The sequence below is a fragment of the Mustelus asterias genome, chromosome 13, assembly GCF_964213995.1.
Source record: "Mustelus asterias chromosome 13, sMusAst1.hap1.1, whole genome shotgun sequence".
Taxonomy (NCBI): Eukaryota; Metazoa; Chordata; class Chondrichthyes; order Carcharhiniformes; family Triakidae; genus Mustelus; species Mustelus asterias.
This window is the reverse complement of record NC_135813.1, coordinates 11,399,196-11,422,960: the sequence shown is the minus strand read 5'-3', so window position 1 is coordinate 11,422,960 and position 23,765 is coordinate 11,399,196. Positions and strand designations below refer to the sequence as shown.

The window sequence follows — 23,765 nt, the reverse complement described above, 5'->3', positions numbered from 1 at the left end:
ATACGATAGTGACTTTAAGGGGCATCTGGACAAGTATGTGAATAGGATGGGAGGATAGGGATATGGTCCCTGGAAGGGTAGGGGGTTTTAGTTCTGTCAGGCAGCATGGTCAGTGCAGGCTTGGAGGCTCGAAGGGCCTGCTCTCCTGTGATGTAATTTTCTTTGTTCTTTGTATACCAAGCTCTGCCCTTCCACCCAGGTCCTATGGGCCCTCATTTCCCCTATGCCAGGCTACGGCACTTCCATGCAAATTGACTCACTATGTGCTGTCATAGACCAGTGCACCTTCTAGTGTATAGTGGGAACAAAACCTTTTTAAAAAAAATGTTTGTAACTCTCACCTATGTTGAAAAATCAGAATTTCATTGCAAGCTAATAGAAGTGTCAATCATCCGGCGCCTTTAAAGTGACATTAACAAAGTCAAAGACCCTTGAAACCACTTGGCTTGTATAAACAAACATCATGAAATTAACACATCAGGGCTTGAACTGTTGATCAAACATTTTGTAAGCTTGGCTGAGAGAACGGACAACCATTAAGGGACTAAAACACCTGCACTTCAGAGAAAACATCAGGCTCTGATTTCTACTGTCAATTTCAAAATATTTGTTTGCACAAGTAAGTAGTTTCAGTGGTTTCTGGTTATTATTATTTACTTTAAAGGGGCTGGATGATTTACTATTTAATTCACTTGCAGTGAGCATTTTGTTTCAAAATGGGAGAATGTTACAAATGACAACGCTTTTTTTACACATTCCGTTATACACTATGGGGTTCATTGGTTGAAGACAGTGTAGAGTGCATCAGTAGGCATGGAATTGCCATAGCCTGGCATAGGAGGAATGAGGGGCCATGTGGGGTGGGTGGAAAGATTATAGTTTAGCGCATGGGGTGCTTTGGGGATTACTTAGAGGAATGGATTGGGCAAAGGGAGTGTTTGGGAAGTGAGGGGATGAGGGCTGGAGGGTCTTTGTGGTGTTGTTTTAATTGGGAATAAGTCCCACAGTATTGAAGTGGGCCTTTTAGCAGCCTGTCTACAGACCCAGCAAATGTTCTCCCAAGGCTGACCGGCCCAACAACCCAGTTCCTGTCTTTGCGGGCACTTACTCCCCAGGGGGGTCAGGCCGAGCTGGGAATTTTCCCGACTTCCACTACTCGCTTCGAGGATGACAATTCAGGCCAAAAACCAACCTTCTGCTTGCCTTTTTGATCACTAGAGAAGCCTGACAAGGTGATGAGATGTGCAAGATAGTTAAGAGATTGGGAAAGATTAATCTGGAGAATTATTTGAAATCAAGTGTGAGAGAAAGATGAGAGAATCCACTGGCTCAAACTAGCTGGAACGTGCAGACTCCGCACAGTGACCCAATCCAGGAATCAAACCCGGGTCTCTGGTGCTGTGAGACATCAGTGCTAACCACTGTGCCACTGTGGTTTAGTACTTCTATCAGGAAATTCTTCACAAAAAGGGTGACCATTGCATGATAGAGCAGTGGAAGCAAGAACCCTGGGATAATTTAAGAAATAATTGGATACTGTGGTTAAAGGACACTGGGCTGCCTCATCTGTATAAATGCTATCTTATCTGTACTGTAGGACTATGTGGTTGAATGTTGATGGACTGAGGTACATGTTCAGCCTGCAGTGATAGTATGCTGCTATTTGTGCTTGTGTACACTCCCACACTCCCGAATCAGTGGCAGTTTTCTAATGTGGATGGTCCCTTAATGTGCCATACATACTATTAAATAATAGCATGTCTACTTCTGTGGTAACATGCACAGATTGTAAAAAGCACACTGCTAATCACAGCAATGGTGCCGGAGGACATAAGCTCTGTCAAGGATGAAGTGTGCATTCATTCTGATTTATTAATTAAAATCATACATTGTTCTGCAGGATGCACACTGAATTTCTGAAGCGCTTGGTGACTTGTCTCATGTAGTGTGGGAATAGAATGAAATATTGCCACTTCCATCTACTCTCACTAATTAGTTTAGGTTCTAATTCAAGATCACTGGTAACAATGTTTTGAGAATTGAATATTTATGCAGAAATTGTGTCATTCCACTCAGAATTGCCTGAACACCGATCAGGTTTGCTGAAGAATAATGTAATGCAATTAACCTGTAATTTTTGAGCAGTTGCTGATTAGTTTATACAATATCTGATGAGCTACCAGCAGAGTGATTTCTTTTTTTGTACACTTTGAAGGTCTAATTGCCACACCGTGCTCGGATTTCAGGCTATTTTAGGGAAATTTTGAGTCCGCTGGCACTGGCTTCAGCCACGACTGGCTTTCAGTAAGCTGCTAGGTGTTTCCCCCTGGTGGCTAAAGCAAGTTCTGCAGTATCAGCAGCCATGAGGCCCAGTTACCTTGATACTTGATGTCTAAATGCACTGACACACCCAAAGCTCAGCAGCAAGGTGGTCCTTGGGCTTTCGGTTTCTGATGAACAGGCATAATGAATATTATGCAGTAACAGATGGCTTGTTTAATCTTCTGAAGAACATACTATGGATTAAGAAACTTTTTCTGAACAACACCCTATGGATCCAGAAACTTAGTGATGTACTTTCTGCAATAGCAGTTTTGTGCAGCTGTTTATAATTAAATCAGCCTCACTAAAACACTGCATATCGGCAAAGCTAATTGATCTTTTTAGTGATTGGAAAGGCAGCCATTTTCCAGTGTAGGGCCTGCACGAGTGTGACTGCATTTAGCTGACTGTATGGTAACTGCTAGCACCTTCATCTTCAGTGGCTTTTAGTGACCCGATCAACTCAGTTTGCAAAATAGTTCAAGCTCTTGACTCTATTTACTGCAGCCTCGCGCTCAGTGTCTGAAGGAGAAAGGCAATGTTTGGGGCAGCACGGTGGCACAGTTGTTAGCACTGCTGCCTCACAGTGCCAGGGGCCAGGGTTCGATTCCCGGCTTGGGTGACTGTCTGTGCGGAGACTGCACGTTCTTCCCATGTCTGCGTGGGTTTCCTCCGGATGCTCCGGTTTCCTCCCACACTCCAAAGATGGGCGGGTTAGGTGGATTATTGGCCATGCTAAATTGCCCCTTAGTGTCAGGGGGACTAGCTAGGGTAAATGCATGGGGTTATGGGGATAGGGCCTGGGTGGGATTGTGGTCGGTGCTGACTCGATGGGCTGAATGGCCTCTTTCTGCACTGTAGGATTCAATGAATATTGATATTCTGATCCAGATTGGCACCCATCAAAGCCATATTCCCCTGTGTACAGACTGTTTCTTAGTCATGGCCTAGTGTGTAAGCAAGACGTTTGTAGTCCTACCCTGGAGACTTGAGCGCTTACTTTAGGTTGACTTTCCGTTGCAGTACTGAGAGAATGCTGTGCTGTTGGAGATGCTTTTTTTGATGGGATCTTAAACTGCGTTCTACACACTCATCTGGGCTATTGACACTATTATGAGAGTTCTCCCTAGTGGTCTGACTTGTTTCTATATCTTAACCAACACCACTAAGACAGACTACCTGGTCACTATTTCACTGTGCTGGATGTTGCTGTGTTTCCCACAACAATGAGCGCACTTCAGAAGTTCTTTATTGGCGGTATAGCAGTTCAGAATGTGCTGAGTTCACGAAAGGTGCAAAATAATGCAAGTCTTTATTCACATTCTCAAAGTCTAAATGACAAAAGTGTGACAGCATTTCGGTCAGTCACACTTGGGGATGAGGCATGAAGATGTCAGCCAGGGTGCTCTCTCCTGATATCAATTTGGTGAGACTGAAGTTGGCATGTTTGAGAGCAGGGTCAGATTCTGTTATTGAATGGCTCTCCGGAATTTGCTGCTTGGACATGAAGAATGAGCAAACTAGCAAAACACAATATGGCAGCTGGTACTCATGGAGTTGGATCCCAGTGCAGGTGAAGGAACAGGATCTGTGCCTGCGAGAAGAGCAGTAAGTGTTGCTTTACGAAGCTCTGGTGACACATTCTTGATCAAAGTGAGAGTTGGCATTACAACTGGGCCAAACCAAGAGGTCTATTTCTGTAGAAGTCAAGCGCAGTAACATAAGGAAAGCAGTATGAGTGCCAAATTGCTTGGGATTTGAAACAAAGTAGATTTGAACCGAGATATGTCCACATTACAAATTTAACAAGAAATATTATGCTTGGGGTCACGATCACAGCCTTTGAATTGGAAAAATGTCAGAATTTCCCATCCCTGGGTTTTATGCGTGCTATTCAGAAGATTTTCACTAAAAGCTTTTCTGTTAATTCTTACCAGTGGCCTACCATTACTGTGAAGTGCTGTACCTTCAAAATGGAATCAGTAAAATTCAGTGCTTGCTGTAATTCTGCCAGTTCATCTGATACGACCACAGAATGTCCCAAAGCGTTTACAGCCAAGGAAGTACTTTTATAGTGCAGTCACCATTTAATGTAGGAAATACAATTTACACACAGCAAGATCCCACAACCCACAATGTGAGGATGACTAGATTCGGAAGACTGGGTGCAGTTTTGGTCTGTACCTTAGGGAAGGATATGCCAGCCTTAAAGGGGATGAAATGAAGGTTCACTCAATTTATTTCAAGAATGAGAGGGTGTTCTGTAAGATGAGAATGGGTGGACTTGGCCTATGTTTTCTGCCGTCTAGGAGAATCCGAGGTAATCCCATTGAAAAGTATGAAATTCTTCAATGGCTTGAATGAGTAGATGCTGAAATGGCTTGCGGGGGAACACCGAGGCCGGAGAGTTATCATTTCAGGATGAGAGGGTCAGCTCTTCACCGATATAAGGAGAAATTTCTTCATTCACAACCTTTGGAATCTTTCTAATTCTCCATCCTAGAGGGCCCTGGATGCTCAGATGTTGATTATATTCAGACTGATATCAATAGATTTGGGGCAGCAAGGAAAGCAACAGCCGTTTGGGAAGATAGAGTTGATTCCAAAGATCAGGCGTAATCTGACTGAAATCTGGAGCAGGTTTGATGGGCTAAACAGCCTGCTTTCGCTCTTATTAAGGTCATGAATGTAGCTCAGTCCATCACACAAACCAGCCTCCCATCCATTGACTCTGTCTACACTTCCCGCTGCCTCGGCAAAGCAGCGAGGACTTCACGCAGCCCGGACATTCTCTCTTCCGCCTTCTTCCTTCGGGAAAAAGATACAAAAGTCTGAGGACATATACCAACCAACTCAAGAACAGCTTCTTCCCTGCTGCTGTCAGACTTTTGAATGGACTTACCTTGCATTAAGTTGACCGTTCCCTACTCTCTAGCTATGACTGAAACACTACATTCTGCACTCTCTCGTTTCCTTCTCTATGATCAGTATGCTTTGTCTGTATAGCGCGCAAGAAACAATACTTTTCACTATGTTGAGACATGTGACAATAAATCAAATCTATTTCTTCTGTTCTTAAAAGCAGAAGCAGATGCCAGAAGGGCAGACAACAGGTTCTAATTGCATTTAAACAGCTGAAATATAACATTTAGCTGCTGGGAACACAGTGGTCCAGGGAAGGAAATAAATGGAAAGCTTATCTGTAAGGCTGCCTAAAGGAATTGATCTAGGAACTGAAGCTAGGAGTAGCTGCGATACCACAGGCTGGTAAAAGGACTGAAGATAAGTAAAGTGTAGGTGCCTACAGTTAACTGTAATGCACGACCGTTGGGGGAAAGCGTATCACAGCAAATCGTGACAGAGGAGTTAAGTGTGCGATTTGGATTGTACACAGGTGCAAAACCTCAGTGGAAAATCAGTTGGGGCCGATTGAATAGTGCTTGCTTTACACTCACAACATAATTGAAAGCTCAGGCAACCGCTACGTATCATAAATATGTACACGGACACAAATTTATATAAACAAAGAACAGTATCCTTAACGATTAAAAATCCACATCACCCTCCTGGAGGAGTTCTGATGATTTGCTTCCGAGGAAATGAATTCCTTTTCTAGTTGTGACGTCATTGGATCTGCCCATTTTGATTGACCGAGTTCAGGCTGTCTGGCAGATGCTAATTATTCTAATTATTCTATTTTTCATCTTGTGTTTTCAGCTGATTCCATCTGCTTCTAACGCAGGCCAATAAACCGGGCCGATTAAACCTGCATTTCTGTTCCTGTGTCTCTCTCGGGTTCTGTCCTTGGCCCATTTTGTTTTGTGTTAAACGTAAACAACCTTTCTGTTGGTTCCACAATTGCAGTGTCTGTGTGCAGACAGCACTGTGTTATTCCCCAGACAGTCTGTGTTTTGTTCATTGCCCTCTAGAGTGAATGTCTCTTTTTTGGATCCAGTTGCTATCTCATCACCATAGATTCACAAGCTCAAAGGAAAGCTCCTTTCATCATTCTGACAAAAAAATCAAATCATATACAAAATCATTCTTAGTTGATAGTCGGGTAATTTGATTGCTTGTCCTTTTGGAATACCTGAGTGCATTTAAATGCCTTTGATTTTCTCGAATGCAATGAAATAGCTTTTTTAAAAGTTGGCCACGTAACTATTTTTAAGCCGCGATCTATAATTCTCTTGTGTGGCGACATTTAATTACTGTGATATTGCCTGGTTAATGCTCAGCGGCTCTGTCAGTTTGCAGCTCACAGACCCAAGCAAGTGGAATAATGCTCAAAGAAGAATGGGAGAATGAGCGTCATTTTGAGATTGCAAAGTATTTCCCCGTATAGCATAATTAATTTAATTTTTAAATGTCATATCTTCCACCAGTGACATTGGTTAAATGTCCCCACTCATTCTATTGAGCCGTACTAACTAGGCAGTAACTTGTTGCTCAGTCAGTCCCGAGTTACCCAGCTATCTGGGCAGTAGTTGGAACGATAGACTTTGTCTCACCGTGTGGGCGGCATGGTGGCACAGTGGTTAGCACTGCTGCCTCACAACTCCAGGGACCCGGGATTGATTCCTGGCTTGGGTCATTGTCTGTGTGGAGTTTGCACATTCTCCCCATGTCTGCGTGGGTTTCCTCTGTGCGCTCCAGTTTCCCCCCACAGTCCAAAGATGTGCAGGTTGGGTTGATTGGCCATGCTAAATTGCCCCTTAGTGTCCCAGGATGCATAGATTAGAGGGATTAGTGTACTAAATATGTGGAGTTACGGGGATTGGGGTGAATGCGTTTGGGGAAGAGGATGCCATGCCAGTGAAATGAGCGTGAAAGTGACTGCAGAAGAGCTCAGTGTCGTGGTTGACGGAGCCCTCGGCCGTGTCTGATCCATTTCCTGCACCTCTGCTCTCACCCCTTCTCCATTCCCATGCAATTGCAGGAGATGGGATACCTAACCCCTCCCCATTATCCAAGGCTCCAGCACTCCTAGGAGAAACAGCGAATTACTTCTTTTAGTGCACTATATTTGCTGCTCACAATGCATTCCCTTCAACGATTCCCCACGCACCCCGGACATTCTCTCTTCCACCTTCCGTCGGGCAAAAGATGCAGAAGTCTGAGGACATGTACCAACGGACTCAAGAACAGCTTCTTCCCTGCTGCCATTAGACTTCTGAATGGATCTACCTCGCACTCAGCTGATCTTTCTCTACACCCTAGCTATGACTGTAACGCTACATTCTGCACTTTCTCCTTTCCTTCTCTATGAACGGTATGCTTTGTCTGTATAGCGTGCAAGAAACAATACTTTACTTTCCACTGTATACTAATACATGTGGCAATAATAAATCAAATCAACATGGGGAGAACCAACCACAGATTGAATGTCTGCTTTGTGGAACATCTCTGCTCAATCCACAAGCATGACCCTGAGCTTTGGGCTGCGTGCCATTTTCCTTCACCGCTTTCCCTTCACATCAACTGTCCTCAGCTTGCTGCAGTGTTAAAGTGAAGCTCAGTGCACCTCATTTTCTGATTAGGCACTTTACAGTTTTAAATTACAGACTGTAAACTCTGTCCCCATTTTATTACCGTTTATTGGTAATTACAGATCATCACTACAAATGTATACTGCACAATTAATGGTTTATGCTCTTTGGTCATCGTGATGTCACCAGCTAATCCTATCCTCTTCTGGCATCCAAGGAGTAAACACAGTAAGAAGTCTCACAACACCAGGTTAAAGTCCAACAGGTTTATTTGGTAGCAAAAGCCACTAGCTTTCAGAGCGCTGCTCCTTCATCGGGTAAGTGTTCACAAACAGGGCATATAAAGACACAAACTCAATTTACAAAATAATGGTTGGAATGCGAGTCTTTACAGGTAATCAAGTCTTAAAGGTACAGACAATGTGAGTGGAGAGAGGGTTAAGCACATGTTAAAGAGATGTGAATTGTCTCCAGCCAGGACAGTTAATGAGATTTTGCAAGCCCAGGCAAGACGTGGGGGTTACAGATAATGTGACATGAACCCAAGATCGTGGTTGAGGCCGTCCTCATGTGTGCGGAACTTGGCTATCAGTCTCTGCTCAGCGACTCTGCGTTGTGTGTCGTGAAGGCTGCCTTGAATAACGCTTACCCGAAGATCAGAGGCCGAATGCCCGTGTCCGCTGAAGTGTTCCCCAACAGGAAGAGAACACTCTTGCCTGGTGATTGTCGAGCAGTGTTCATTCATCCGTTGTCGTAGCGTCTGCATGGTCTCCCCAATGTACCATGCCTCGGGACATCCTTTCCTGCAGCATATCAGGTAGACAACGTTGGCCGAGTTGCAAGTGTATGTACCGTGTACCTGGTGGATGGTGTTCTCACGTGAGATGATGGCATCCGTGTCAATGATCCGGCACGTCTTGCAGAGTTTGCTGTGGCAGGGTTGTGTGGTGTCGTGATCACTGTTCTCCTGAAGGCTGGGTAGCTTGCTGCGGACAATGGTCTGTTTGAGGTTGTGCGGCATCCAAGGAGTACACAGAGACTCCCACATTTCAGCAGGCATCCTACAATGGGAGCGAGGGTGTAATCCCTGCCTGTTGTTGTTATCCGCAGTGAATGGAGGCCAACATCACCTTCCCTCCTGCCACACAATGAGATCAGCCAACTCCGCACAGACTATAGAATGGTTTGTGAGGCATAACTTTACATTGGGAATTATAGTACCAATTCTGAGGTGTAAGGCAAAATAACGAAGGTTGTTTCTTTGGAATTCGATGTTGGGGGCAGGTTATGCATTTATCAGGAATGCACCTTACTCTAGTTTTCCTTATATATAAATACTGGAGACATCTAATAGCAGAAATTCATTCTAACAAAATAAATTTGGTGCATTCTTTCTAGTAAGACATTGGGATTGTGAATGAAAAGATGGCCATTTAATCGTATCTGGAACTGAGCAGTACCTACGTTTTGATAGCACTATATAATTTTCTGCTGAAAATTGGACAAGGTGTTCCTCAATTGAAGCCAGGATACTGCAGTCCTTTAAGAAAAGATAGTGTGAAGCCATAGAATCCCTACAGTGCAGAAGGAGGCCATTTGGCCCATCGAGTCCATACCAACCACAATCCCACCCAGGCCTTATTCCCGTAACCCCACATATTTACCCTGCTAATCCCCCTGACACTAGGGTCAACTTAGCATGGCCAATCCGTCTAACCCACACATCATTGGATTGTGGGAGGAAACCGGAGCACCCGGAGGAAACCACACAGACACGGGGAGAATGTGCAAATTCCACACAGACGGTCACCCGAGGCCGGAATCGAACCCGGTGAAGGATGTTCTCATTGGTGATATTCTGGTTATGGAGGGGTTACCCTGTGGTCTCATCAACAACAGCATAAAATAGTGTACAACGTTTAGTATGATAAACATCATCATTTGGGCAGTACGTTTGTTGGTGTGATTTGAAGGGGACAGTTATTCAATTCAGTCACATCAGTTTTAGCATTGGACCAGCCACTTATCAAGTTGTAGGCTGTACATGTGTTTTCCTCTTACCTTGTTTGCTCAAGAAAGTAGGTTAATATTTTATGATTGATGAAACTGGGGCTGTCCTCCCCAAAGGAGATTTGATGGAGGTGTTCAAATTCATGGGGGGTCTGGCATTAGAGAGAGAGAGAAACTGTTTGTATTGGCGGAATGACGGAGCACCAGAGGACACTGATATAAGGTGATTGGCAAAAGAGCCAGAGGCAGCATGGGGAAAGACTTTGTTACCCAGCGAGTGGTTAGGATTTGGAAAATCCAACCTGCGTGTGTGGTGGTGGCAGATTCAATTGAGGCTTTCAAAGGGAAATTGGAAAATTATCTGAAGGGAAAACATTTTCAAGACAACAAGTAAAAGCTGGAATTTCTGTGTAGCTCATAAAGAGCTGACACGGGCATGACTGGTCCAGTGGCCGCCTCCTGTGCTGGTTTATGATTCAATGATTTATGAAGTTATTTTCCGCATGCAACTTGACTTCAATCTTGGAATTAAACATTTACTTGAACTGTGTTGTATTAATTTATATGTTTACTGGTTGAAATAACTTCCATTAATATTTTCTCTGACAGGTACAAAGGTTTCATTAAAGATTGCCCCAGCGGACAGCTTGATGCAGCAGGCTTCCAGAAAATCTACAAACAATTCTTTCCCTGTGGCGACCCAACCAAGTTTGCTACGTTTGTCTTCAATGTCTTTGATGAAAATAAAGTGAGTATTTTGTTCTCCAACTCGTTCGACGAAAGCAAAATAATTTTACCCCTACTGGAGTTCCACGTCAGAGGCAGATTGGAGTTTGAATAACGTGCACACTTCAAACTCAGTTGTAATGCATGTCCTCAAAGTTAACAAGCTACATGCAGGATCTCCGATTGGTAGGAGGTGATTTTTCTCCACAAGCTAATGGATATATGGAACAGACTGTCAACTGAGACAGCTAATGTGTCAGTTTAGACGTTCAGAATTGAGCTAGATGAATGTCTGGTTAGAAAGGAGATCTGGTTTTATGTTGATCAGTACGGATTGTGATGAGGGTGATCAAAGTAAGGGATCCTTCGCCATGCAGGTGTTGGGGGTTGGTGGTGGTGGGGGGAGGGGGTGGGGGGGGGTGCCAGCGAATGTGAGAGAGGGGAGGTGGTGCTGCTGAAGTCTTCAGAACGACCCTACTCTGATTCTGATGCTGCCGTTTGCTGGATCTACCCCCTGGAGCACAAACTGTGAACCTACCAAGCCTGCACGTGTGCAACCTTGCTGAGATCTCCAGAGTCAGGGATAAAAAACGGTCTGGGAAGGTCTAACATGGGATAGAAGGCCAAATTACAGAGTGGTCCCGGAAAATCCAAAATTGTCGGCATCTTGATCATGATTGGATGCTGCTTTGCTGATGGGAATGTGTTTGAAGTAAAGTAACTGCTGAAGGATGATTTGTGCATAGTGCGATTTGCTTGATTTCGCTTTGGACTTTGCAACATATAGTATTTTTAAAATTCATGGTGACCCATGGTACATGGACATTTTTGTGGGTTACTTTTTGTTCATCAATAAAGCAAAGCCTTTTTCTTTGTTCCCCACAGTATCCATAGAATCCCGACAGTGCAGAAAGAGGCCATTCGGCCCATTGAGTCTGTACCGACTCTTTCCCAGGACTCAGGAATTCAGTTGACAGCTCATGCCTTTGTGCAAGTTCTTGAGGATAGTACAAACTTTAATTTACATCTGCCCAAAGCACTTTACACTCAAATTACATTTTGAAGTGTCGTCACTTGAATTGTTTGGAAAACAGGGTAACCAACCTGCGTAAAAGGTGCCACAAACTTTGAGGTAAATGTCCAGTTAATCTGATTTAGTTTCACAGTGGAGAGAGAACTACTTACCTGGCAGGGGTGAAACTATGATCCGACAGGGGACAAGGCTAGCCCTTTGCGCTTGAGGTGTGCTGACGCCTGCGATTGTGGTTTGCCTAAGTTAGGGTAGAGTGAAGGATCAGGGTAGCTAATGAGGTTAAAGCGAGGCTTTACCTGATGTAATTTTTCAAAGCCATCCCGGCCTTTTGGCTAAGATGAAGCGTTAGATCAAGCCTGGGAGGGGGTGCAATGCCTCATCCTATCAGCTTGGATCTTGTTTGATCGAGCTTCTTGTCAGCTTGGATCTGGTTTGTTCCTCATGGACCATGATTGGACTTGATTTGAATTGGCTTTTTTGATTAGAAATATAGTACCGAAAGGTAAATTAAAAAAAACACTGGGAGAACTCTCTTGCTCTTCTCTGAATCGTGTCAGGTGATCCTTTGCAATCATTTGAGAAGGGAAGACGGGACCTCAGTTTAACACTCCATTCAAAAGACGGCGCAAGTTAACAGTGCCAGTTTGGATTATATACTCAAGTCCTGGAGTAGGATATGAACCCACAATCTTCTGAATCAGGGACAAAAGCAATGCCAGTGAGACAGGGCAGAAAATCAAAGTATTCACAAGTGAACTGATGAAGATTTTTTGAATGGATTTACAGGATGGAAAGATTGAATTCTCTGAGTTTATCCAAGCACTGTCGGTAACTTCGAGGGGTACTCTGGATGAAAAACTGCGATGTAAGTAACTCGCTTGACTTGAGTCTTGTGTCCATTTTGTTTGGTTTCCATTTTTGTCACACATTATCTCCATCTTCAATTCTCCGTGACCATGATATATGCACAATTGAATGAATGTGTGGATTTTCATGCTTTTAAAAGAAAGATTCAGTGCTACATTTTGGGAATATTCTTCTTCCTTTTGCATCCGCCGTCAGTTTTATTTTCACTTTAATCTCAGTACTTCTTGCCCATTCCTAGCCGGCTTGAGAGCTTTTTGATGCAACTGAGCGGCTTACTCAGGCCACTTGGTAATGCAGTTGGGTTTTTTAAAAGTTTTTTTTATTTATTAGTTACAAGTAGGCTTACATTAACACTGCAATGAAGTTACTGTGAAAATCCCCCAGTCGCCACACTCCGGCGCCTGTTCGGGTGCATTGAGGGGGAATTTAGCTTGGCCAATGCACCTAACCGGCACGTCTTTCTGACTGGGAGGAAACTGGAGCACCTGGAGGAAACCCACGCAGACACGGGGAGAACGTGCAGACTCCTCACAGACAGTGACCCAAGCCAGGAATTGAACCCGGGTCCCTGGCACCGTGAGGCAGCAGTGCTAACCACTGTGCCACCGTGCCACTCCCGTGTGTGGGGCTGGAGGCACCTATAGGTCAGACAGGGCGAAGATGGCAGGTTTCCCTCCCTAATGGATATTGGGCCGATCCAGGTAGAGTTTTACAATCAGTTTCAAGGTCACGTTTATTGATTTGTTTTCTGATATTTTTTAAAAATCCAGTTAAATTCTCAAAGCACCATGATGAGACTTGTATTCAGTGGTGGCAGGAGGAATTGAAAACAAAGTGAGCTCATTAGTCCAGGTCCCTAGATCATTAGTGCAAAAATAAACCACTGCTGTATCCAGACAATTGCAGATCAACTACAGCTCAGGCTAATGGCTGACCTATAGCACTCTGCAACTTAAAATGCTCGCCAACACAGCTTAAATTTATAAGCAAATAATCCGTAAATCTGCTGCGGTGTCATTTCACAGTTTAAGTGGACTTAACATAAACATTTCACATTTTCATTATGTGTTGCAGAATTCCTAATGATAACTATGTGTTTCTCTTCCTCACCTACATGTGTTCTTGTCTAATTGTCCCTCGCAGCGTAGTGATAGTGGCGCAAATGTCGGCTTTGGTTTGATTGTAGTTGAAATATTAGCATAAACATAATTACAGAAGCCTACGTTTTTGCTAGCATGCCTGGGAGCATAAATTTTGAAAATGCATTAATGTTTGACATGTTGTTTCAGGGGCTTTTAAACTGTATGACCTAGATAATGATGGCTACATCACCAGGAATGAGATGCTGGACATTGTGGATGCTATTTATCAGATGGTGGTGAGTAAATTATAAAGATTAACATAAATTGCAATTTTGCCTTCCAATTTTGTAATTAATTTTGAAAAAATTCCTGTTTATGAAAGAACTGTATCTTAAAAAAAACAGTCAATGTTTCAGAACTATGTATAAATAGAATAAATTGTACTATGCCTAAAATGAAATTTTTTTGTTTTAAATGTTGGTTATTTCCTTCTAAATAAGGAGTGGAATTTTTTTTAACTTCCAGGGCTATACTTGCCTTTATTCTTGGGAATCTACTCAGTACATCTAAAGTGCTGAGTCTAAGTGGCAGGCTATGGGCTTTGCAGGTATAAGCAAGACACTTGTTCTGCAGATTGTTTCCAGCACTCAGCCCAGACTGGGTGTTGTTTCTTTGAATTGCATCCTGGCTGATTTGAAACTGGAATGTGTGCCCGTGCCTGCTGCTTATTAAAATAACAAAAACAGAAAGTGCTGGAGTAACTCAGCAGGTCTGGCAGCATCTGTGGAGAGAGAATAGAGCCAACGTTTCGAGTCTGGATGACCCTTCGTCAGAGCTGATTTTGAGCTCTGACGAAGGGTCATCCAGACTCGAAGCGTTGGCTCTATTCTCTCTCCACAGATGCTGTCAAACCTGCTGAGTTTCTCCAGCATCTTCTGTTTTTGTTTCAGATTCCAGCATCCGCAGTACTTTGCCTTTATCTTATTGAAATAATATGTTCCCCGTGTTGAGGTGTATTCTTGTATTTTAAAAATAAAAAATGTTCATGACATGCAGGACTTCGCATTGTTACATTGCATTCACTGAAAGGCCAGTTGAACAATCGAGCTAAAGTTAGAAGAGGAGGCGATGGCCTCGTGGTGTTATCACTAAACTATTAATCCAGAAATGTTTTAGGAACCCAGGTTTGAATCCCATCATGGCAGATGATGGAGTTTGAATTCAATAAAAAATATCTGTAATTAAGAATCTACTGAATACCATGAAACCATTGTCGATTGTTGGAAAAATCCATCTGGTTCACTAATGTCCCTTTGGGGAAGGAAATCTGCCGTCCTTTCCCGGTCTGGCCTACATGTGACTCCAGAGCCACAGCAATGTGGTTAACTCACAACTGCCCTCGGGCGACGAGAGATGGGTATTGAATGCTGGCCAGACAGCGATGCCCACTTCCCACAAATGAATTTTTTAAAATGGATTACAGATTGCAAGGGATGCAATCCCTTTGCAAGGCGTACAGAAACTAGAGACACATTTTTGAAGCAGGGTTAGTGTACAAATCCCAGAAATTTTAACTGGAGCTCAGTTGTTGGAATATTTTGGGGGGAGCTGGGGAAAAGGAATTAAAAGTGGAGTCTTATTTTGTAGCATTAAGTAAAAATGCATTTATTGTAACCTGGAGCTCCAGCTGAAAGCATGTGTAGCTTAGCTTGCTTATGGTTCATGTAAATGTCTCCATTCAAAAAATGAAGCAACAAATGTCACTGTCACTGCGCACAATAGGGACATATAACTGCCATTCACATAGACTGAAAGAGAACCAGGACTTTGACACTTCGAGAGAAATTAGTAATCACTGTTACTGAAGTTAAAATAAGCAGATAGGTAACATTTTACTACTGGATCCTAATACACTTGTACAGTAAAATTTATCCAACTGTTGTTGTTCAGACTATTCCTATACATGTTAAGACCATAAGACATAGGAGCAGAACTAGGCCACTCGGCCCATCGAGTCTGCTCCACCATTCAATCATGGCTGATATTTTTCTCGTCCCCATTCTCCTGCCTTTTCCCCATAACCCTTGATCCCCTTATTAACCTATCTATCTCTGTCTTAAAGACACGTGATGACCTGGCCTCCACAGCCTTCTCCGGCAAAGAGTTCCATAGATTCACCACACTCTGTTTTAACGGGTCGTCCCTTTAGTCTGAGGTTGTGCCCTCTGGTTCTAGTTTTTTCTACTAGTGGAAATATCCTCTCCACGTCCACTCTATCCAGACCTCGCAGTATCCTGTAAGTTTCAATAAAATCCCCCCATATCCTTTTAAACTCCAACGAGTACAGACCCAGAGTCCTCAACCGTTCCTCATACGACAAGCTCTTCATTTCAGGGATCATTCTTGTGAACCTCTTGTAAAAGGTTCTTTCTTTAATCTGAAAAGTAGACTTCAACTGGAGAAATTATTGCCAACCTCAGCAAAATTAAAATATAATGTTCATGACAACCAAAGAATCGGAATATGATTTGGTAGAAAACTGAGTCTGCGGTTCCTGTTGGGTTAACTGAGATTGTCTTTAAATTTCAAACGGTATGGAATATGATAATTCCAGCAGCAGGTACTGAAAGATAAGAGAAGCAGAACAGCACATTCAAATGAAGAGTGGATTTTGATATTGAGAAATGGCTAGTCGCTTGCTGTTAATTTTAATGAAAGGAAATTGCTGCAGGTTATTTAGCAAATGCAGCAGAGTGGGTATAAGTCCCGGCAAGAGTTGGGTAAGAAGTTCAACCAATTCTTGTTCCAGCTGAGGTCGGAAGTGAAATTTTAAAAAAAAAACTCATTCGTGGGACATGAGTGTCACTGGCTAGCCAGTTTTTATTACCCATCCCTAGTTGCCCTTGAACTAAGTGGCTTGCTAGGACATTTCAGAGGGTAGTTGAGAGTTAACGACATTGCTGTGGCTCTGGAATCACATGTAGGCCAGACCAGGTAAGGACGGCAGATTTCCTTCCCTAAAGGACATTAGTGAACCAGATGGGTTTTTCCAACAATCGACAATGGTTTCATGGTCATCATTCGATTCTTAATTTCAAATATTTATTGTTGAATTCAAATTCCACCAGCTGCCATGGTGGGATTCGAACCCGGGTCCCCAGAAGGCAAAATGTCCCTAACCTGTACTCTGGACCATCTATCCATAATATAGTAATCAATGAAAAGGTAGCCAAAACAACCTCTCATATCTTTTGGTTAGAGGGAGGTATCTAGACCCTGGACATGTGAGGAATGGAATTATGCCCTACCAAATTAAATTGTCTATTTTTCCTCACCCTTTCCATTTCCCTCGTTGTGGTATTTTTTTTTCTATCTACACTGGTACAATTACAATCTTGAATTTCGTACCCTTTTCTGTTGTACCATCGCGGGTGTGCAATAATTACATCCCTTCCTTAAACTAACCTCCACATACAAATATGCACGGTTCACATTCATGTAAATTAACATTTCAGAATCCTTGGACTTTATGTACTGATTTAAATTCAAGATGAAATACTGACTGAGCTCATTAACATTGAGGGACATGTTGGCATGACAGACAACCAGGTACATCCTGCCCCATGACCATTTAGAAATGTTCGGTACAAGCTGATTTGTGCTTGCCTCAGATTATTTAAAATGTTCATTTTTTTTGTTAATTAAAGTTCTTGTCATTTTTAATATATAATGTTTTGGGTCCTCAGGGAAATACAGTGGAACTTCCTGAAGAGGAGAACACACCAGAGAAAAGAGTGGATAGGATTTTTGCTATGATGGACAAGGTAATGAGTTTTGGTTTTGTTGTATTATTTTCAATTGTGATGTTATAATTCAGGTCAGAATCTCCAAAGTGTTTTATGAAGTCCACCTGGATCATAAAGTTTTGTAATTTGAATTTGGCTAGGGTGAGCCATGAGATGTTTCACTTCAGATATGATTTAAATGACCCACTAGGGAGCTTTTATCAAACAAAGTTTATTTAAGAATATAGTTAACATATAGCAATAACTTTTACCAATTACACACAAGAAAAAAAAATCAACCATGATATTGTGTAAACCTTAACAACTCTATGAAATGTTCCAACCAAACAAACCTCCTTAAAACATACCCTTGCCATAGATTTAGCACAGAAAATACGAATGCTCACATGATGCTGGAACTTAATCCTTTGTTTGGAGAATTGAAACTCTGACTTTCCAGCCTTGTAACTTCCAACAGCCCTCGAGATAAAGATAATGCCACTACTGGCATCTAGCTTTCAGCCAGCAAACCACTGCAAGAGACAGAATTCTCACTCCAGGAAGGCAAGAAGAGCTGCTTCCAGCTAGCAAGCAGAATTTACAATACCAGAAGGGAGAAACACAGAAACACTGCTTTTCAGAATGATGTCCAACTACCTTTGAAACTAAAACAGCAGCCAGCAGCCCAAACCTGACCTGACAGGTCACCTGACCTGTCAATCATTCATCCCCCAACAATGCAAAAGGTCGTAAAATCCCAGACACTGCATGAAGCCCAGAGTAAGAATGAACAAAACCCCATTTAAACCATTGAAGCAAGAATAAAAGCACCTTTAAGCAGACAGCTCAGCAACAATGAAAAAAGCCAAAGCTGCTTATAGCTGCAGAGAACATGATTTAAAAAAAATACATTTCTTAAAGACACACTAGCATCACAGTGAAGAACTGAAAGACAGAGGGGCAATTTTCCTCTTTGGAGCTCAGGCTATAACCTGGTGGAGTGGACTGCCCGTTCATTTTGGAACCTGCCCAATTGGCATTCCATTGAATGGAATGAGAACCGTCGCTTTTATACTGTGTGATCCACTGACCAAATGGAGAAGTTGAAAATTGCCACCAGAGTGTCTTTGCCATATAAAACTTAGCTTTGTACTTCCACTAATTGATTTCTGGGAGCTTGACATTGTACCTGTATTTATGGCTCTTTAGTGATTCTTGTTATCTGTGTTACAGAATGCTGATGGCAAGTTAACCCTACAGGAGTTTCAAGAGGGATCGAAAGCAGATCCATCCATTGTCCAAGCGCTTTCTCTATATGATGGTCTGGTATAGTCCCTGTCACCTCCCTTGTGCTATGGTAAGTTGCAATCGTCTTGGCTCGTCAAATTTCAGATACTCATGTTTTCCACCACAAACAGCTATATGATTTTTCTGTATATTTCAATGTGACCTGATACTATTTTAGGATTCTCCCCCTGATAGTTTCCACTATAATGTATTATGTTGGTTAATACGTTTAGATGCAGTTTAAATGGGGCTGTTTTGGAAATTGAGTCACAGTCAAATCAAATATAATAGAATTATAGAGTAGAATTATAGAATCCCTACAGTGCAGAGACCATTCAGCCCATCGAGCCTGTACCAACAACAATCCCACTCAGGCCCTATCCTCATAACTCCATGTATTTACCCTGCTAATCCCCCAGACACAATGGGTCAATTATCATGGCCAATCCACCTAACCCGCACATCTTTGGACTGTGGAGGGGAAACTGGAGCACCCGGAGGAAACCCACGCAGACATGGGGAGAATGTGCAGACTCCACACAGACAGTGACCCGAGCCCGGAATCGAACCTGGGTCCCTGGCGCTGTGAGACAGCAGTGCTAACCACTGTGCCACCGTGCTGCCCCTGTGAATTAACTGAGTACACACTGTGAATTGAACCCAGGATGTGTGTAAAACAGCATCAGAACAGAAGAGAGAATGTAAAGTGGCCCCAGTTATCCGATAAACAGTGATCCAAAGAGCTGACAGTTGTGGTTCTATCCACTGATCACGTATCCACTTCCTTTTCCAGATGCTCAAGGATGAACCATTTTGGTGCCATTTGAACGGTTCTGTGCAGAAGCTCGATGATCCAGCAGTCGCTCACCTTCACCCAGATGTGAACAGGAGTGCACGGGTGTGTGCAAGCTGAGCTCTTTTGCTTGTCTCCATTTGCCAATCTCAGCTTAAGAACCCAAAATGTTTATTTTAGACTTGAGAACTCTGCAGTAGACACACGCCTCAGTTTCTTTTTCGGAAAGACTTGATCGGAAGGAGCGTTGATATTTTCCTTTTTGTACGATTTTAGACTGAATTAAATTGCTCTAGCTGTGAATTATTTTTGTTTGGCTGCCCTGGCTGCCTCGATGAGTGTTTTAAACACAAAAGAAATCGCTGGTCTTGTATTGTCGGAAAATGTTAGCGGCGGAGTACTGCAAAGTGAGGATTTTGTGCGTGTTTCGTGCTTTTAAATGGAAAGTGGTTTATCATGTATATTCTTTATTTATTTATTCGTGAAATTGATTGTGTTCTTGTGCTGTCTTTTATTTTGAGGTAAAGAAGGGGTTAGCTTTCAAAACCGTACTTGTACCTTGCAGCCATTAAGTCAGACTTGAAGGTACAGTGAATATCAAAATGTTGTACCCAATGACCTATCGTTGCAAATGGTTTCCAAGTTGCAATAGTTTCTTGATTTAATGTCTTCTCAGAGATTGTTTTAACATAATATAATGCGCAGATTGGAATGCATAATAGGGCAATAATACAACAGTAGATTCTGGTGCATACACAAAGCCAGAATTAAAGCTGTTTGTTGCTTAATCTTGAGCCCTCACAATATATACTTGCCTGTTTTTTTATCTACTCTATACAGTTGGGGTTCTCATCAGTTGTAATATTTTATTTTTTCTTTCCTTGGTCAGCAGAAGAATGGCCTGAAATGGGCTAACCACGGTGCAACAGTGATGGCACGTAACATAATCATGGATGCTCTTAACGCAAGGCGATTGTAGCTTGACCTGAACTGCATCGATTTTGAGATTTTATTTCACCATGACCCAGAACTAATTTAGCCCCTAGTATATGAATGAGTGGCACAGTACACGTACACCGTGCTACCCAGGCCAGGAGCTGAGAGTCACACTCATGGCTAAATTAAGCCCTCAGCCATCACTTGTTTTTTTGCACATTGCACACACAAGGTGCTCCTTCGTAAATTTAAAAGGAATTCCATTTCCCCCAGTTTGTGGAGTGATGAATGTCTTGTTGGTACCAATAGGTTGGACAGTTAAGGAAACCCTATGTACTGACAACACACGTGCAGTTTACAAGAATATAAACTTCAACATAAATGAGAGAGTAACTACCTGTGATTTGTTCTGTAGTTTAACAGTTCTGAGTTGGACATGATTGAAATGTACAGAGCATTATCAACTATTGGTCCCTTCAACATTCTAGAGTTTTTCTAAAACCTAGATTGATGCATTTAATGTAATCCTGTTACAGTGCATCATTTTGTTTTGAAGGTTTTTTTTACCCTTTGATTTGTTTTTTTGTTATTACCTTTAATATTTGTTTTAAAATTAAAAACTAGAAATGTGACTATACATGCTGCATGAAGTGATATTTTGTGGTTTACAATGCAGAGTGTTACTTGTTATATTTTTGATATTTTGAAATTGCTTTGCTAATGTCATGTTGTTTGGGTTTCATGCTGTGATTCACAATGCTCACTTAACACATGGCTGCAGATCCCAACACACTCTATAGACAAGTCCAGTTCTTGCTGCATGTTATGCACTCTTGCTTTTGGCAGGCCCGGAGGAAGCATTTTAAAAGTGGTATAGCCTTGCCTCTTTGCTGGACTGTCACCTCTCTGTCCCTCTCCCCCTCTTACTAACCCAATCTGAACTCACCTTTTTGCCATCCCAATTTTTTTTAGTCTCGTCTTAATTAATCTCATCTTGAGTATCTCTCGTAACCCGTTTTCTTGTGTTTCTTGCTGCTGTTCTTTGTCCACAATAGACTTTTGAGGATTTTATTTCAATTTGTTTTTATCTTGAAATTTCACTTTTAAATTTAATGTGTGCTGTTCCCATTTTCTGAGGCACATGTCCTGTTGTTTTTTGCTGAATCTTTTCCGTAACTTTCTGCTATATCTCTTGCTCTTTGCAGTTGCTGTACATGTTTACAAGGCAGTGCATGTGTAGAACATATTATTGTAATTCAGAGCAACCCACGCAAAAGGAATTTGGCAAGCCAATTTCAGTCAAGAGTGATAAAAGCTGTAGGTATATCTGCCCTGGGGGGCTTGCCTTGAGTTTGCTTGCTCAGGGTTGAACCTCTTGTTTAAATGGCAGCATATTTAAAAGACTAGGGAAACTGGGTTCATTGTACAGTAGTTCCGCCAAAACAAAACCACTCTCAACAGAACTGGCAGCCATTAAATTTTGTAACAGATCTACACCAGACTAACTTAGTAACTTGTTGTTTTCTATGAATAGTGGGTTAATCTAATACATTTGGATGTGCAAGGCTGATGATTGAATGTAGTGATTGGTTGCACTGTGACCCATCACATCTTCATGACACTCTTTGAACAACTGACAACCTGCTTTAGTTATCACATTATGAAAGGTAAAGGGATGGCGTAGGATTGCCAAGGGTTGTCCTAAACTCTGGTGGAACAATTTAGTGAACTCTGCTGCAAGCAGCCTGACAGGAAAACCCATTAGCCCATCAAGATATTTTATTTTCTTTGAACATTTTTAAATACATTATTGGAAATAAAAAATATAACCTGTTTAGTGGGGCTGTTAGCGGTGGTGGTGAAAGCTTTAGGAATGTGTCCACTCAGAGTTGGTAAGCCTAGAATGGGGAAGGATTTGAGCTACCCAGTTGATAGGATGATTTTAAGAAGTGTTTGCATTTCTGAATAGAGTATGAAAACAGATTATGTTCATCACTGGCTAGGCTTCAGGTGGAGTGGTGTGGACAATTCTGGGAACAACATTGCAGGAAATGTGTAAGGAGGTTTACTGGGATGTCATCAGGATTGAGGGGCTTCACCTCTGAGGTTGGAAAAGTTCAGACTGTCATTTTTGGAACAGAGAAGATTAAGGGGTGACTCGGTCGAGGTTTTGGAGATGATGAGAGGTTTTTCCAGAGAAACTTTGGCAAATGGGTCTTAAATTCGAAATCATTAATCCCATCGAGAGGGGAAAGGAGGAGAAACATGTCACTCACTGAGTTGTTGGGATTCGGAGTGTTCTACCTGAAAACGCGGTGGAAGCTGATTTAATAAATAATTGTAGAACGAGTTGGACAGGTTCCTGAGGATGGGGAGCGTACAGGGTCACGGACGAAAACCAAGCGTGTGGAACTAAGCATGATTGCTCTTTAACAAACCAGTACAGGCACAATGGGCTGAGTGGCCACATTCTGTGCTGTAAGTTTGTGTGAACTAAGCTGCATCAAGTGACTTTTTATGCTGTGGAACGGATGTGTTTGGGCTTGGTGTTTTCCATGTTTATTTTTCAGTATTCCTTTTTGTTTGGCTGGTGCTCCTGTGGTTCTACTGGATTATCAGAGGATGTATTGCTTTGTATGGACAGGAGTTTTATATCGTGGAATAGGGGCTCATACACACAAACAAATTTCTCAGAGAGGGCTGAGTGAGATCCACTGAGCCACAGCTGACATTTATAAAGTGAAGTTAGAGGAACTAAAGGAAGGGTGGGTGGAGGCAGAAGGAATGGTGACGAGGAGGCTGATGTCCCAGGTATGTGCCGCCTTGTACATTGGGACACCTCACTACTCAATGTCTGTCTGTGGTCAAAAGGCAGCTTCCTAGAACCTGCATTGTTCCTTCATTCCTGGTCCCCCAAACACCCACCCAAGGCACCCATTTCACATTAACATCTCGCTTAGACCAGCTGAGATCAGAAAATCACCGTGTGGGGAACCGCAGCTATAATCCCCTGCCTTTTCATTGTACATATCTCCCGCCATCTTTCAACCCTCTCTCTGCCTCAACAACTGCTTACTCTTTCTTTAATATACTAACGTTCACAGCAGTTTTCTGACTGGAGCTATTTGTTGTGAAGCAGACTGCAATGTGAAAGTGCCAGGAGAGTATTATTTATATCGATCAGTTTCTTTCCCTATCCGAGATTAGTAAACTTGCCCGGGAGGGATGAGCAAGCCTGTTCTAGTCTTCTCATTTAAGAGCCAAGCCTTGTGTTGCAATTACCGCCCCAGTTTCAAAGAGCTTGGCTTGGGTGTATGAGATTCGATGAGGTGGGGGGATTTGCACAGGTACAAGGGCATCCACCCTACTTTCCATTAGTTTAAAGCTGGTTTACCCGATGTTTTCACATGGGGAGGAGGCACATTCCCATTTCTT

The 23,765-nt window shown here is 42.5% G+C and overlaps 1 protein-coding gene across 1 annotated transcript in view; it reads left to right on the top strand.

Moving 5' to 3' along the window:
• The window catches only part of LOC144502442 (neuronal calcium sensor 1), a 123,122-nt gene extending 102,156 nt beyond the window's left edge, over positions 1-20,966 (top strand). The window contains exons 4-9 of the mRNA XM_078226370.1: positions 10,431-10,569; positions 12,367-12,445; positions 13,737-13,825; positions 17,276-17,353; positions 18,548-18,671; positions 19,395-20,966. Coding sequence (XP_078082496.1) covers positions 10,431-10,569; positions 12,367-12,445; positions 13,737-13,825; positions 17,276-17,353; positions 18,548-18,646 — 484 coding nt within the window. The 3' untranslated portion in view covers positions 18,647-18,671; positions 19,395-20,966. The remainder of the gene's footprint in view (positions 1-10,430; positions 10,570-12,366; positions 12,446-13,736; positions 13,826-17,275; positions 17,354-18,547; positions 18,672-19,394) is intronic.
• The last annotated feature ends 2,799 nt before the right edge of the window (positions 20,967-23,765 follow it).